The sequence below is a fragment of the Lithobates pipiens genome, unplaced genomic scaffold, assembly GCF_037356315.1.
Source record: "Lithobates pipiens isolate NorthernLeopardFrog02 unplaced genomic scaffold, aLitPip1_a1.2 Scaffold_35, whole genome shotgun sequence".
In the NCBI taxonomy this organism is placed as follows: domain Eukaryota; kingdom Metazoa; phylum Chordata; class Amphibia; order Anura; family Ranidae; genus Lithobates; species Lithobates pipiens.
Window position 1 is genome coordinate 26,162,045 of NW_027507811.1, and position 16,349 is coordinate 26,178,393.

At 51.0% G+C, this 16,349-nt stretch overlaps 2 protein-coding genes across 2 annotated transcripts in view; both read right to left on the minus strand.

Moving 5' to 3' along the window:
* The window catches only part of LOC143955227 (uncharacterized), a 101,546-nt gene extending 95,265 nt beyond the window's left edge, over positions 1-6,281 (minus strand). Inside the window, exons 1-5 of the mRNA XM_077465309.1 lie at positions 6,130-6,281; positions 4,287-4,445; positions 3,626-3,781; positions 3,441-3,516; positions 1,497-2,788 (exon numbers count right to left, since the gene is read on the minus strand). Coding sequence (XP_077321435.1) covers positions 1,497-2,788; positions 3,441-3,516; positions 3,626-3,781; positions 4,287-4,385 — 1,623 coding nt within the window. The 5' untranslated portion in view covers positions 4,386-4,445; positions 6,130-6,281. The remainder of the gene's footprint in view (positions 1-1,496; positions 2,789-3,440; positions 3,517-3,625; positions 3,782-4,286; positions 4,446-6,129) is intronic.
* Positions 6,282-10,955: 4,674 nt separating this feature from the next.
* On the minus strand, positions 10,956-16,349 carry LOC143956362 (acyl-coenzyme A thioesterase THEM4-like). Its single transcript, XM_077466581.1, has 7 exons — positions 16,112-16,349; positions 15,296-15,402; positions 13,489-13,627; positions 13,246-13,399; positions 13,002-13,112; positions 12,667-12,791; positions 10,956-11,364 (listed from the first exon to the last, which is right to left on the minus strand). Exons 1-7 carry the CDS (start codon positions 16,131-16,133, stop codon positions 11,318-11,320), a joined length of 705 nt encoding a protein of 234 aa, XP_077322707.1. The 5' UTR covers positions 16,134-16,349; the 3' UTR covers positions 10,956-11,317.

Sequence of the window (16,349 nt, forward strand, 5' to 3'; positions counted from 1 at the left end):
TTATATATATATATATATATATATATATTTTTTTTTTTTTTTTTTTTTTTTTAAACGCCACCGTCCCCTTGTGTTATATATGCAGAAGCAAAAGCATACTTCGGTCACGCCCGCATATGTGAAGTGCATTCGTATCACGGCAAACGTTAAAGGAAGAATAATAATTCTAGCGCTAGACCTCCCCCGTTACCCTAAACTGGTACCCTGTAAAAAGAAAAAAAAATTGAAGTATCGCCTATGGGGATTTTTAAGTCCCGTAGTTTGTCGCCTTTCCACGAGCGTGCGCAATTTTAAAGCGTGACTTGTTCGGTATCAATTTACTTGGCGTGTCATCATCTTTAAAATTTTTCCAAAATATTGGGTTATTATTATTATTCTTCACAATTTATATAGCGCCAATAGTTTACGCAGCGCTTTACAATGTATAGGGGAGACAACACAATTACAGTACAATACAAAAGGTACAGGAGGGCCCGGCTCGTAGAGATTACATTCTAAAGGGAGGGGGGTGGTGGTACAAAAGGTAAGAGCTGCAGAGAATGATTTGATGGGGGTTGGCTATATATTGTGTTTTTGTGCATTAAAATTCATTAAATTGTATTTTTTCCAAAATGATTGCTTTGAAAAATTGCTGTGCGACATAAAAAAATTGCAGCAACTACCATTTTATTTTCTAGGGTCTCTGATTAAAAAATAATAATAATAATTATATATATTTATATATATATATATATATATATATATATATATATATATATATACATATATATAATGTTTGGGGGTTAAGAAGTGGTTAAAGGTAAAAAAAAAAAAAAAAAAAAAAAAAAAAAAAAACTTCTATAATCAAGGCATCCCGACCGAAATACTTATCTGAGCCCCATCTCGATCCAGTACTCTGTCTGACAGCAGCGACTCTATCTCTCCTAACATGACGGGAGCAGCAGCATGAGCCATTGGAAGGGGGAGCAGCTGTCTGTGTCTACGGACTCTGGATTGCACCCACACGAGATCCCTCATAGGAAGTGGCGTGCTATAGGGGCACCAGCTGAAGAGGAGGAGACAGGAGCGCTGGTGGGGACCCCAGAAGAGGAGGATTGGGGCTACTCTGTGCAAAACCATTACACATAGCAGGTACCTATGACCTATTTATTGTTAAAAAAAAAAATAAAGTTTAGAATCACTTTAAGGAAGTATACATACAATGAAGTCAACTTATATAGGGGGAGTTGTGGCCAAACAGCAGAATACTTTCTGGCCAAGAACACGGAGTCATGCTCAGTATAGAAAAATGTCCCCACTGACTCGTAGAGCCCAGCTGTAGAATATCATGTCCATGGGGCCCTGAATTGTCTATCACATCTAGAAGCCAGCAGGGGATTTTACAAACAAGTGCTTCCACTGTAAACTACAGAGAGTGACGCCACCTGTGACTTTTTATGGCACAGAGACCTTGGCTCAGGGTTTGCCTTCAAGCTGTAGAGTCATTTCTAGGGAACGCATGGTGGTTCCTCCACATCGCTCCCCCGCGTAGCTCGTTTTACGTGAGCCTTTAAGGCCATTTGACTGGAAAAGCATTTTCCGCACTTGCTGCAGGCATAGGGCTTCTCCCCCGAGTGGACTCTCTGGTGGCGCACCAGGTCCGAGTTGCTGACGAAATGTTTGTCACATTCGGAGCAGGTGAAGGGCTTCTCCCTCGTTCCAGAGTGGACAGTCTGGTGCCGAATCAGGTTGGATTTACTAATGAACCTGCGGCCACAGTCGGAACAGGAATACGGCCGTTCTCCCGTGTGAGTCCTCGTGTGGCGGACCAGGTCGGAGTTAATGGAAAAGCTCTTCTCACACTCGGAACAGGTGTAGGGTTTCTCTCCCGTGTGGACCCGGTTGTGCTTGACCAAGTTGGACTTGGTGCTGAAGGACCTGCCGCACTCGGAGCAGGAATAGGGCCGCTCGCCAGTGTGGCTCCGCTGGTGCATATCGATCTCAAACTTACTGATGAAACACTTCCCGCACTCCGAGCAGGAGAAGGGCTTCTCTCCCGAGTGAATACGCTGGTGCTTGAGCAAGCCAGACTTGTTAAAGAAACTTTTGCCGCACTCGGCGCAAGAGTTCACTTTGACGCCGGTGTGGAGGCGAATGTGTTTATTGAGGCTTTTGGTGCTGCTGTAACGCTTCACGCACTCTAGGCAAGAATACGGCTTCTCCACCATTTGACTCTGCTCTACAATGGTGGACACCACAATATCCGTGTGTGACAGGTGACCTGCCACCATCTCTGTTGATGTATCTGCATGATCACTAGTTTCCCATGATTCCTCCTTAATTGTAGCTATGTAATCTGAGCTGGTGGAAAAGTCACATGGTTGGAGATGTTCATCGGTTGATAGTGTTTCATCTTTCACGTAAAATGTCTCCTGTGTCGGTTCTGGACTATCAGTGCCTAGGAGATCGCCTTCTTCCTCTTTAATTTTAACCAATATATATTCTTTAGGATCTACAGAGGTGGAAACATCAGAAGACGATCGATGTGGTCCTTTATATGAGGCAGGCACCTTTTTAAAAGGCGAAGGCGTATGACGAGTAGCACCTATTGGTTTGGAGAAGTTAGTACGTGGTTGACCTTCTTTGCGTAAGTTTGACGTCTCACTGTCCTTCTCTAGATAAAGGGACATGCATTGTTCCTTTGGAGAGGTGGATCTGGTGGTCTGGGAGTTGACAACGATACCACGATTGTCCTTCATATGACCCAGTGAGGGAGAGATGGGAGACGTGTATCCACCAGTTAGTAAATCTGTTGGGGAAAAAAAAAATGATACTGAAGGAATAGACGTACCCAGATACGAGAAGGAAAGAATGTGGTGATGAAGAATTTTTCTGAAGAAGTTCTCAGCATGGCCTACCAACAAGGTGAAAAGAAGAAACCAATGGAGAGGCACTCTAATTCGAGGGTTAATTTTATTTTTTTACATTTTTTTCCAGTGGCGTGTGAAACACACCCAAAAAGCTCAACCCGGTGCCAAAAAAAAGTGCACACACATAAAGAGTGAAACACAAAACGTGAAACGGGTGTTACACTGTCCTCCACGAGGAAGGACCCTGATCCCCTGGGGCGTTAGGCTCCAGACGGGGACTGAGGTACTCATTTGGGACTATCTGACCGAAGCCAGACCGTCCCCCTTTCTCTGGAAGGTTTGCTGGAACAGACCCACCCAAGTAGTAGGTGGGGCTCCCCTGAAGGGAAACCCCATGAGAGAAGGCAAACCAAGCCAAAAGGCCACGTCCACCTCCTCCCAAGACTTTCAGGGTTGGCCCGAGGACCCACACCCTACTCATCACACAGTGACAAAACATGTAACACTAATTTGAGGGTTAATGTCACGACTGAAATATGGAGGCATGAAAGGCAGAGAAGACCACCTTGCTTATCTAATCACTTATCTTACCCAGGAGTGTGATGGAATGAAGGTTCTTCATTGAGACCTCCCTCCTCAAATCCCTCTGCCCAAGAGAATCTCGATCCTGCAAGAGAAAACGGTGGCATCCTGACACACACAATGATACAGTCTCCATCCAGACACATCCCTTGTCTGTTACTGGATAATGTCCCAGAATTCCCGGGAACCCTCACCTCTCTTGTCAAGAGCTCAATGATCTTCTGGGTGACTTCCAAGATCTTCTTGTCAATGTTTCTCTCTGGGGTCAACGAGGGAGATGGAGGCTCTATGGTGGGGCTCTGCTTTCTGCTCAATTCCCTGATGAAATTCTTCTTTACCACTACATAGTCCTGTGAAATAAAAGGCACATTCATATATATCCATTTACAGGAAAACATTTCAAGAATCTTCCTCACCTCTCCGGTCAGGTCTGTGTTTTATTAATAGAGATAAGAGTGATGTCATGTGACCTCCCAGAATCCTCCTCACCTCTCCGGTCAGGTCTGTGATTTATTAATAGAGATAAGAGTGATGTCATGTGACCTCCCAGAATCCTCCTCACCTCTCCGGTCAGGTCTGTGTTTTATTAATAGAGATAAGAGTGATGTCATGTGACCTCCCAGAATCCCCCCTCACCTCTCCGGTCAGGTCTGTGTTTTATTAATAGAGATAAGAGTGATGTCATGTGACCTCCCAGAATCCTCCTCACCTCTCCAGTCAGGTCTGTGTTTTATTAATAGAGATAAGAGTGATGTCATGTGACCTCCCAGAATCCTCCTCACCTCTCCAGTCAGGTCTGTGTTTTATTAATAGAGATAAGAGTGATGTTATGTGACCTCCCAGAATCCTCCTCACCTCTCCAGTCAGCAAGTAGAGAATCTCCAGAGTGAGGTGTAATACCCTCTCCACTCGGTTTCTTCTGTCCTCGTCCATCCTCAGGGACACGGTTACCATATGCTCAGCGGAGGTCTTGCTCTGCCATCACCACCATTGCCTCCATGATTTGGCCCCAATCTTGGAACAAAGAAAACGTCAGATGAGTAGATGGTAGACAGCCTCTGCATTTTGGTGGTGGACATCCCCCGACCTGCTCCGAACATCAGCAACACAAGCCAACAAGATGCCTCATCATGCCCGCTTAGGGTTGCCACCGCATTCCTTTAAACCCAAACACATAATTCCACAGGTTCTGTGGCTTATTAAAGCGGAAGCCCGCCGGGAGTGCGCGTTTTTTTTTTTTTTTAAAGCCAGCAGCTACAAATACTGCAGCTGCTGACTTTTAAAATAGTGACACTTACCTGTCCAGCGCGCCCGCGATGTCGGCACCCAAAGCCGATCTCTAGATCGTCACTCGGGTGCTGCCGCCGCCATCTTGGGTATGGGAATCAGGAAATGGAGCCTTTCGGCTTCATTTCCCGGTTCCCTACTGCGCATGCGCGAGTCGCGCTGAGCAATAAGGACGGTCCCCGCTGCCTCTTGGATCTGTGTGTTTCCCAGCAGGCAGCGGGGCACTTGCGGAAGGGGGCGGGCACTTGCGGAAAAGGGCGTAATCTACGCCCCTTTCCGCAGAGAGCTATCCCGGAAGTGGGTGCAGTTACCTGGATTATCCAGGTAACTGCACCCCCCTCCCCCCTGAAAGGTGCCAATTGTGGCGCCGGAGGGGGGGAGGATTCCGATGAGCGGAAGGTCCATTTTAGGGTGGGCTTCTGCTTTAAGGTGGTAATTAAACTCACTTGGTGCCTTATCTGCATTTAAAGCGGAGGTCCACCCTAAAGTGGACCTTCCGCTCATCGGAACCCTCCCCCCCTCTGGTGCCACAATCGGCACCTTTCAGGGGGGAGGGGGGTGCAGTTACCTGGATAATCCAGGTAACTGCACCCACTTCCGGGACAGCTCTCTGCGGAAAGGGGCGTAACTTACGCCCCTTTCCGCAAGTGCCCGCCCCTTCCCGCAAGTGCCCCGCTGCCTGCTGGGAAACACACAGCTCCCAGAGGCAGCGGGGAGCGTCCTTATTGCGCAGCGAAATTTGCGCATGCGCAGTAGGGAACCGGGAAATGAAGCCGAAAGGCTCCATTTCCTGATTCCCATACCCAAGATGGCGGCGGCAGGACCCGACAGACGACCTAGAGATCGGCTTCGGGTGCCGACATCGCGGGCGCGCTGGACAGGTAAGTGTCATTATTTTAAAAGTCAGCAGCTGCAGTATTTGTAGCTGCTGGCTTTAAAAAAAAAAACGCGGAGTCCTGGTGGACTCCCGCTTTAATTAGCCTCAGAACCCGCGTAATTCAAAGGTGTTCAGGTTTAAAGGGATGAGGTGGCAATCCTTTGCCCGCTATGTATTTAGGAAAACAATGGAGCCAGTCCTGGCCCTCCGTCATTAATCTGGGGGGTGCCCGGACTGATGGCACTCAGCAAATCTCGGCTGCGACTGCTACACAGTGCTGTGAAAAAGTAATTGCCCCCTTCCTTAACTCCTCATATTATTGCCGACGCATAGATTTCATTGCAAAGCCTGATAATACCCACAACCCCTATGTACATACATATAATAATAATAATAATAGTATCCTATACCCTTTGTACCCACAATGGTTCCTTTATATCATTTTTAGTTACCTGCATTGTATATCCCCACCATCCATACAGCTCATAATACCCATCCCCCATAGCTATAGGTTCTATATTGTACATCACATACCTGTCTGTACAATGATTACTCTCTAAAAGCCACAAAGTAACAGAAGTCATCACCTGCTGCCAGTTGCAGCAATGGCTCCTCCCTTACTTCCTGTGCATGCCTGATTACCTTCCTACCTAGTGTGCGCTACCTGTCCTCTATTGTGTTACAGCACAACCAAAAAAAAAAAACAAGAGCATTATTATAAGTCTTATTATTATAACACCCTCTTCTCCAAGATCAATGCATTCTGGCAGTTGGAGTTGCTGGGACTTGCAGTGCTTGTATTGAAGCTTCCTATCCTGTGATTGTATCTGACAGAGGGATTGCATAGAAGGCGGAACTATGCATCCGAGATGAAGGGGGACAAATTAGAAAAGAGCACACCCCAGCTATGGAAAGCAAAACTAGGAAGTCTTTGAAACGCAAACCCAGGAAGTAGAGGGAAGACTAACACTACAAAGGTGATAGACTACGCAGGATATGCAATTAGTGGACCTCCAGCTGTTGCAGACACCCAGAGGCAGAGGCATGATGGGACTTGTAGTTTTTCAACAGCTGGAGGTCCGCTAATTGCATATCCTTGCGGGGAAGGAGTCTTCTTACTGTAGGTGATCTAGTGTGGCAGTACATGATTCCTATACATCTAATTACCATATGTAATGATATTCGTGTTGCCATGCTTCCGGTGTTGTAAAATTTCATGCGACCCGTGATTTTCGCTCACCCCGTCACTTCCGGTGAGGCTACGTCATTCGCACAGCTGACGGCGGGCCTTTACTGCGCATGTGTCAATCCCCTGCCCTTAACAGCGCATGCGCTGTAGATTTATGCTCACGGTGGAGAAAAATTATAGCCTCGAGTGGGCGGAGACTTGCGGGTGGGCGGGCGGAGCTGAACAGATGGTGAGAACGTCCCCGCCCACCCCAAGATTTTCTTCACTGGTGAAGAAAAATCATGGCTTCAAGCTGTGAACAACAAGGCTCAGCGGTCCTACGCAAGAAACACACCAATTTTGGCCACAATGAATATACATAGTAGGAGAGCCACTATATGCACTTACTATAAGATTTTTTTTTTTTTTTTTTACCACTGCCTGTTTTTGATCTTATAATATGTGACCCCACAGTGCAGAATATGGAGGCCGGTGACCCCACACCCCAGAATATGGAGGCCGGTGACCCCACACCCCAGAATATGGAGGCCGGTGACCCCACACCCCAGAATATGGAGGCCAGTGACCCCATACCCCAGAATATGGAGGCCGGCTCCAGCGGTGACCCCACAGTGCACAATATGGGGGCCGGTGACCCCACAGTGCAGAATATGGAGGCCGGTGACCCCACACCCCAGAATATGGAGGCCGGTGACCCCACACCCCAGAATATGGAGGCCAGTGACCCCATACCCCAGAATATGGAGGCCGGCTCCAGCGGTGACCCCACAGTGCACAATATGGGGGCCGGTGACCCCACAGTGCAGAATATGGAGGCCGGTGACCCCACACCCCAGAATATGGAGGCCAGTGACCCCACACCCCAGAATATGGAGGCCAGCTCCACCGGTGACCCCACACCCCAGAATATGGAGGCCAGTGACCCCACACCCCAGAATATGGAGGCCGGCTACACCGGTGACCCCACACACCAGAATATGGAGGCCAGTGACCCCACACCCCAGAATATGGAGGCCGGCTACACCGGTGACCCCACACACCAGAATATGGAGGCCAGTGACCCCACACCCCAGAATATGGAGGCCGGCTACACCGGTGACCCCACACACCAGAATATGGAGGCCAGTGACCCCACACCCCAGAATATGGAGGCCGGCTCCAGCGGTGACCCCACAGTGCAGAATATGGGGGCCGGTGACCCCACACCCCAGAATATGGAGGCCGGCTCCAGCGGTGACCCCATAGTGCAGAATATGGGGGCCGGTGACCCCACAGTGCAGAATATGGAGGCCGGTGACCCCACACCCCAGAATATGGAGGCCGGCTACACCGGTGACCCCACACACCAGAATATGGAGGCCAGTGACCCCACACCCCAGAATATGGAGGCCGGCTACACCGGTGACCCCACACACCAGAATATGGAGGCCAGTGACCCCACACCCCAGAATATGGAGGCCGGCTACACCGGTGACCCCATAGTGCAGAATATGGGGGCCGGCTCCACCGGTGACCCCACACCCCAGAATATGGAGGCCAGTGACCCCACACCCCAGAATATGGAGGCTGGCTCCAGCGGTGACCCCACAGTGCAGAATATGGAGTCCGGACTCATCAGTGACCCCAAAATATGCAGGCTGATCTCACTGGTGACCCCACATTCCAGAATATGGAGGCCAGTGACCCCACACCCCAGAATATGGAGGCCAGCTCCACCGGTGACCCCACACCCCAGAATATGGAGGCCAGTGACCCCACACCCCAGAATATGGAGGCCGGCTACACCGGTGACCCCACACACCAGAATATGGAGGCCAGTGACCCCACACCCCAGAATATGGAGGCCGGGTACACCGGTGACCCCACACACCAGAATATGGAGGCCAGTGACCCCACACCCCAGAATATGGAGGCCGGCTACACCGGTGACCCCACACACCAGAATATGGAGGCCAGTGACCCCACACCCCAGAATATGGAGGCCGGCTCCAGCGGTGACCCCACAGTGCAGAATATGGGGGCCGGTGACCCCACACCCCAGAATATGGAGGCCGGCTCCAGCGGTGACCCCATAGTGCAGAATATGGGGGCCGGTGACCCCACAGTGCAGAATATGGAGGCCGGTGACCCCACACCCCAGAATATGGAGGCCGGCTACACCGGTGACCCCACACACCAGAATATGGAGGCCAGTGACCCCACACCCCAGAATATGGAGGCCGGCTACACCGGTGACCCCACACACCAGAATATGGAGGCCAGTGACCCCACACCCCAGAATATGGAGGCCGGCTACACCGGTGACCCCATAGTGCAGAATATGGGGGCCGGCTCCACCGGTGACCCCACACCCCAGAATATGGAGGCCAGTGACCCCACACCCCAGAATATGGAGGCTGGCTCCAGCGGTGACCCCACAGTGCAGAATATGGAGTCCGGACTCAGTGACCCCAAAATATGCAGGCTGATCTCACTGGTGACCCCACATTCCAGAATATGGAGGCCGGGCTTACTGGTGATCCTGGAATATGGAGGCTGATCTCACTGGTGACCCCACACCCCAGAATATGGAGTCCGGACTCATCGGTGACCCCAGAATATGGTGGGTGGAGCCACACTCACTCTTCTAGGGGTTCACTAGGTCTTGCAGGTTTACATGCCATCACTCACCCTTAGGAGTCCCTCCTGCCACGTCTCTACCAGGTGCTGGTCTGTGAGCGTCTATTAATGGGTAGCAATGTGGCTGGGACCGGCTGACAAGGCTGCAGAGAACAATATACAGGGGCCCCCGATCCATAGAATGGTGGAATCCCCATATACAAGGCTGCCCCCCCCCCCCCAAAGTGTCCACCAACTCAGGGGTCCCCAGCCTCAGGTGGAGGACAATGCCAACTTCTCTTGTCTAGTTTCAGGTATGGGGGAGAAGATGGGACTTCCGGGCTCAGGATGTGTCTAACAGGAGAAGAACAAAGAAAAGGATGGGGGGTGATGACACATGGCATGGAGAGGATGGGGGATGATGACACATGGCATGAAGAGGATGGGGGATAACAGATGGCACATGGCATGGAGAGGATGGGGGATGATGGCGCATGGCATGGAGAGGATGGGGGGTGATTGTACATGGCATGGAGAGGATGGGGGGTGATTGTACATGGCATGGACAAGATGGGGATAACCATTGTTAGGTTGAACTGGTGTCTGTGTCCAGCTGGGGAGATACCTCTCTTAATCCTGGGGACCATCCCTCCTCTCCCTCCTCATCCTGGAGACCCTTTCTTGTCTCTATTCATCCTGGAGATCATTCCTCCTCTCTCCTCATCCTGGAGATCATTCCTCCTCTCTCCTCATCCTGGAGACCCTTTCTTGTGTCTCTTCATCCTGGAGAACCTTCCTCCTCTCTCCTCATCCTGGGGGACCCTTCCTCCTCTCTCCTCATCCTGGGGGCCATTCCTCCTCTCTCCTCATCCTGGGGGCCATTCCTCCTCTCTCCTCATCCAGGATCCTTGTCTCCAGGATGAGGAGAGAGGAGGAATTGTCTCCAGGATGAGGAGAGAGGAGGAATTGTCTCCAGGATGAGGAGAGAGGAGGAATTGTCTCCAGGATGAGGAGAGAGGAGGAATTGTCTCCAGGATGAGGAGAGAGGAGGAATTGTCTCCAGGATGAGGAGAGAGGAGGAATTGTCTCCAGGATGAGGAGAGAGGAGGAATTGTCTCCAGGATGAGGAGAGAGGAGGAATTGTCTCCAGGATGAGGAGAGAGGAGGAATTGTCTCCAGGATGAGGAGAGAGGAGGAATTGTCTCCAGGATGAGGAGAGAGGAGGAATTGTCTCCAGGATGAGGAGAGATGAGGAATGGTGTCCAGGATGAGGAGAGATGAGGAATGGTGTCCAGGATGAGGAGTAGGAATGGTCTTCAGGGTGAGAAGAGGAGAGGAGGAATGGTCCCCAGCATGAGGAGTAGGAATGGTCCTCAGGGTGAGAAGAGAGGAGGAATGGTTCCCAGCATGAGGAGAGAGGATGAATGGTTCCCTCGAAGAGGCAAAAGGAGTTATGTTCCCCAGGATGAGGAGAGGAGGAACGGTCCCCAGGATGAAGCGAGAGGAGGAACGGTCCCGAGGATGAAGCGAGAGGAGGAACGGTCCCCAGGATGAAGAAGATACAATGAAGGTATTTGCAACACTTGAAATGCTGTGAAAATATTTTCTGTATTTATTCAGTTTAAATAAACGTCACATACAATAATTATGAACGATTATTAATTACATTTGGTTGGGAGGAGTCAAAGAACAGGGCTGTACAAAAACGGGTACATGGTGGGGGCGGGTTTGAGGTCATTGCACCTAGAAAAAAGGGACCGCTACAAAAGATCAATCCAAGAGAGCGGTGAGTACATTATAAAAAAGTTCTCCCAGGAGGGTTTCTATGGTACGGGATCTGCTGCCCTCTAGTGACAGACAGGATACATTACAGTACAAAGTGCAGCTGCCAACCAACAGAATCTGTAACATTTCCTGAGGTCTGAGATGTGCAAATTATAGTCGGGCTTCAGATTCTCCTGACTTCAACATAACGTACAAAGCTGGAGGAGAGAAAAAAAAAAGTGTAAATTGTCAGAACAACAACAAGAGCAACAGAAAAGGCAGAGGAGGGAGGAGGAGGAGGAATGAGAGAGGAGCAGCAACAGAAACAGCAGACAAGAAACCGGAATGGCAGAGAAGGAGGGAGAGAGGAGCAGCAACAGGATCAGCAGACAACAGGGATGGCAGAGGAGGGAGAGAGGAGCAGTGACAGGAACAGCAGACAAACAGGAGTGGCAGAGGAGCAACGCTAGGAATGGCAGAGAAGGAAAGAGGAGCAGCAACAGGAACGGCAGAGGAGCAGCGACAGGAACAGCAGACAAGAAACAAGAGGAATGGCAGAGGAGCAAAGCCAGGAACGGGAAAGAGGGAGAGAGGAGCAGCACCAGGAATGGCAGAGGAGGGAGAGAGAGGAGCAATGACAGAAACGGCAGAGAAGCAACGTCAGGAACAGCAGACAATGAAGAGGAACAGCAGAGGAGCAACGTCGGGAGCAATGACAGGAGAGACAGAGGCGGAGCAGCAACAGAGGAACGGCAGAGAAGAAGGAGAGGAGCAGCAACAAGGAGGGACAGAGGAGCAATGTCAGGAATGGCAGAGGAGCAGCAACAGGAACAGCAGAGGAGCAACAAAGGAGCAGTGTCAGGACCAGCAGACAAGAAACAAACAAAAAGGAATGGCAGAGGAGCAATGACAGGATTGGCAACGACCGGAACGGCAGACGAGCAGCGACAGGAACAACAGACAAGAAACAAGAGGAATGGCAGAGGAGCAATGCTAGGAACGGCAGAGAAGGAGGGAGAGAGGAGCAGCAACAGCAGGGACAGAGGAGCAACAACAGAGGAGCAACACCAGGAATGACAGAGGAAGAGAGGAGCAATAACAGAAACGGCAGAGAAGCAACGTCAGGAACAGCAGACAATGAAGAGGAACAGCAGAGGAGCAACGTCGGGAGCAATGACAGGAGAGACAGAGGAGGAGCAGCAACAGAGGAACGGCAGACAAGAAGGAGAGAGGAGCAGCAACAAGAAGGGACAGAGGAGCAATGTCAGGAATGGCAGAGGGGCAGCAACAGGAACAGCAGACAAGAAACAGGAATGGCAGCGGAGCAACGCCAGCACCGGCAGAGGAGCAACAAAGGAGCAGAGTCAGGAACAGCAGACAAGAAACAGGAATGGCAGAGGAGGAGGGACAGAAGAGCAATGACAGGAGCGACAGATCAGAAACCACAGATGAGTGACAGGAGAGACAAGAGAGGAAGGAATGGAGTTACAGAATGAAGATTTCCCAGCAGTAGTCCTCACCGGTGGCCTCGCTGTGAAGCACAGCGCTGTCATGACTGCGGACCTGGCATCTGGTGTAGACTTTCTGACCGTCGACCTTCTCCACTCGGCTGTCTATGAGGACTGTGGATCCCAGAGGAATCGGACTACAGACACAAAGAGAACCTCATTACACCTCTCTGCTATCACAGCTTCAGAACATCAACAACTCCTACCCCCCCCCCCCCCCGCGAGAGTCTCCCCAATATTATTCTTCCCCTGTCACTACCACATCATCACCGCCGGCCATCGATTGTACAATCTCCTGACAACCATGTAGTGTCAGGTAGGTCCTCTTCTCCCCCCTGGGCGCTTACCTCCGATAGTCGAGGTTCAGGTTGGCGGTCATAGCCGGTCCGATGCCGTTTACAATTCCCGCCCCCACGGTGGAGTCTACGATGGTGGCGATGCAGCCCCCGTGTGTGTACCTAGAAGAAGGCAAGAGGGGACGCGAGAGGTGGAAGGAGAACAAGGAGAGCCCGAGGAACCAAAGGATTCTGGTTAGGGTAGGCTCTGCGAAGAAAAAAAAAAAGAAAAAAAAAAAAAGAAAATAACGCTCACCCTGCGAGGCCCCCCAGATAGGGCCCGGGCTGGAATATGCAGACTGTCCTCTTCTCCGCCTCGTTATAGAACATACAATACTCGAAGCCGATTCCTTCCTGATCCAGGTTCCTGGTGAAGAAACGAGTTTCCCCGTCGGCCTCCAGGCTCATACCTGTACAGGAGGAGGTCAGAGGTCACCAGAGGAGCTTACACTCTAATGTCATCCCCCACCACAGCCAAACACTATTCTTATTCTTGTACTCGATCTGCTGCCAGCGAACTCCTCGTAGGAGGGAAGTCTCCTCCAGCTCGGGTCTCGGCTCAGCTCCTCGTACAGCCTCTTGGTTTCGGGGTTCCAGGTGGGGTTGGGCACGGCGTAGTCCCGCGGTTGGAGGGCGGCCTGCAGATTTAAAAATAAATAAATAAACAGATGTCAGACCTGTGCCCTTCGCTTTGGCTTTTCTATGATTGGGAGGGTTAAAAAGAAGACATTCTGGGTGGAGTCTTTGGTGGATATTCAGCCTATAGGAAGCAGATGTTTGGGATCACCTCCCACTGACAGCGATCACCGTCCCGCGGTCAGGGTGTGAGCGGCACTAGAGGTGTGTGCAGAACATTCAAATTTCTTACGTTACCAAATTTTGGTTTCAGAATTTTAGTTAAAAATTTTAATTTTGTTTATTCATTTTCTGACGGATTCCACAATTTTTTGAAAAACAATTTGAACTCGTAAAAAACAAAAAATAAAAAAAACAAAAAACAATACAAAACAAAACCCAAAACAAAACACAAACACCACACGATCAATGATTCAAATTCTGTGTGAAGAAATAGCTGGTTGCTAAGGATCGGGCTGGGGGCGCCGTCCGCCACGTCCTTAGCAACCGACGACTCGTTGGCTGTCAGCGGGATTCCCCACTGACAGCTGAAACGTAAAAACAAATGAGTGCTGGCAATAGAAAATCCTGGAAAAAAAAACAAACCCCCCCCCCAACAACCAACCCTGCATGGGCACCAGCCCCCCCCCCCCCCCCCGATGGGGAAGAGGAATAAAAAAAAAAAAAAAAAAAAAGCATAGGGGTCCGGACCTTTATCCAAGCATGCAACCCAGGAAAGGGGGAAGGGGGGGTGTATGAGCAAGTGCCCCCCCACCCCAAACCATACCAGGTCACCATACCAGGGCCCTGCCCTAAGCACCATGCTGATGGGGACAAGGGCCTCTTTCCAACAACCCTGGCTGGTGGTTGTGGGGGGGGGACCCCAGATCCCGCCCTACCCACCTATGTGAATGAGTATGGTGTACATAGATCAAAAATAGTAAATAAAAAGTCCCCCCCAGGCCCTTATCCGATGCAGACCGGGGGGCAGGCAAGGAAAGGGGGGGGGGGGGGGGGGTATTGGCAAAAAAACAAAGGAGTCCCCCCCAGATCCCACACTACCTCCAACTATGTGAATGAGTATGAGGTACGTAGTACCCCTACCCTTTCCACCCCAAAAAATTTAAAAATAAATAAAAACCCCTTTCGAACGCTCCACGCTGTTGAATGTCCGACGGTTCTTACATGGCTAAGGGGTGGCCCCGCCCCTGTGACATCACCAACCAGGTAACGCTGGGCTGTTGATGTCACAAAGGGGGTGGGGTGTTTTACATTTCAGCCAGTAGGGAAGCCCGCTGACAGCTGATGACTCATTGGTTGTTAAGGAGGCGGCGGCGGCCACCCCCCCCCTTTAGCAACCAGCTATTTCTTGACACAGGATTCGAATCGGTTGACCTTTTTGTTTCTCCCCCTCCCCCCAAACGATCCGAATCCAAGTCGTACATAAATAATTTGGAATGGGTGAGAAAACGATGAACGTAAATTAAATTTCAACAAAAATGTGTTACCATTTCATCTCCGAGATTCAGATACATCCGAATGGCTACAAATGTATCCAAATTTATATCCAGAGAGGCATAGTGTCTATGGGGCTCCGTCCGGCAGCAGAGCGCGCACATTAGGTGGCATGCCCCTCCCCCACTGGGGACACTCCAGGCGGTTAACCCCTCCCCCAACCAATCAGTACTCACAGGGAATAGGTGTTCATGCTCTACCCTGGCGGCGGCGGCGGTGGAGGCGTGGCGGCAGACGGCAGCGCCGCCCTGGATGATCCTGGAGATTTCGTACAGCATGGTGCCTGAGAGAGGAGACAGGAAGGAGATGAGACGGGGACACCGACATCAATCTATACATTATCCCCCACACTGGAGGAGTACTACATATCCCAGCATGTCCCCCCCCCCCCCACACACACACACACACACACACACACACACACACACACACACACACACCAGAGCACTACCTATCCCAGCATGTCCCCTCCCCCACACCAGAGCACTACATATCCCAGCATGTCCCCTCCCCCACACCAGAGCACTACATATCGCAGCATGTCCCGTCCCCCCACACCGGAGCACTACATATCCCAGCATGTCCCCTCCCCCACACCGGAGCACTACATATCCCAGCATGTCCCCTCCCCCACACCAGAGCACTACATATCCCAGCATGTCCCCCTCCCCCACACCAGAGCACTACATATCGCAGCATGTCCCGTCCCCCCACACCGGAGCACTACATATCCCAGCATGTCCCCTCCCCCACACCGGAGCACTACATATCCCAGCATGCTCTGTGTATCCTTCCTCCACCTAGAACTGAACTACAAAGTCCCAGCAAAGCCCACAAGCTCCAGAACTCAGCCCCCCCTCACCTGCTGGGAGTTGTGATTCTTTTGCTGCTTTAGACCAAAACAGCTCCTCTGCCCACCTCCTCTCCAAACCCCTTCCATTCCACCAATGTCCCTTTTATCAGCATCTTCCAGGACTCGTCTCTATTCACACCTGTCCCTGATTCCGGAGACATTTTCCTGAAGCCTCCGCCTGGAGAAAATCTCCGCCCACTTGAGTATGATTTTTCACCACCACTTAATATTCAGAGGCATGTTATTAGGGTGGGCGGGGCTGCTGCTGACGTCCTGAGCATCTGTTCAGCTCCGCCCGCCCACCCGCAAGTCTCCGCCCACTCGAGGCTATAATTTTTCTCCACCGTGAGAATAAATCTACAGCGCATGCGCTGTTA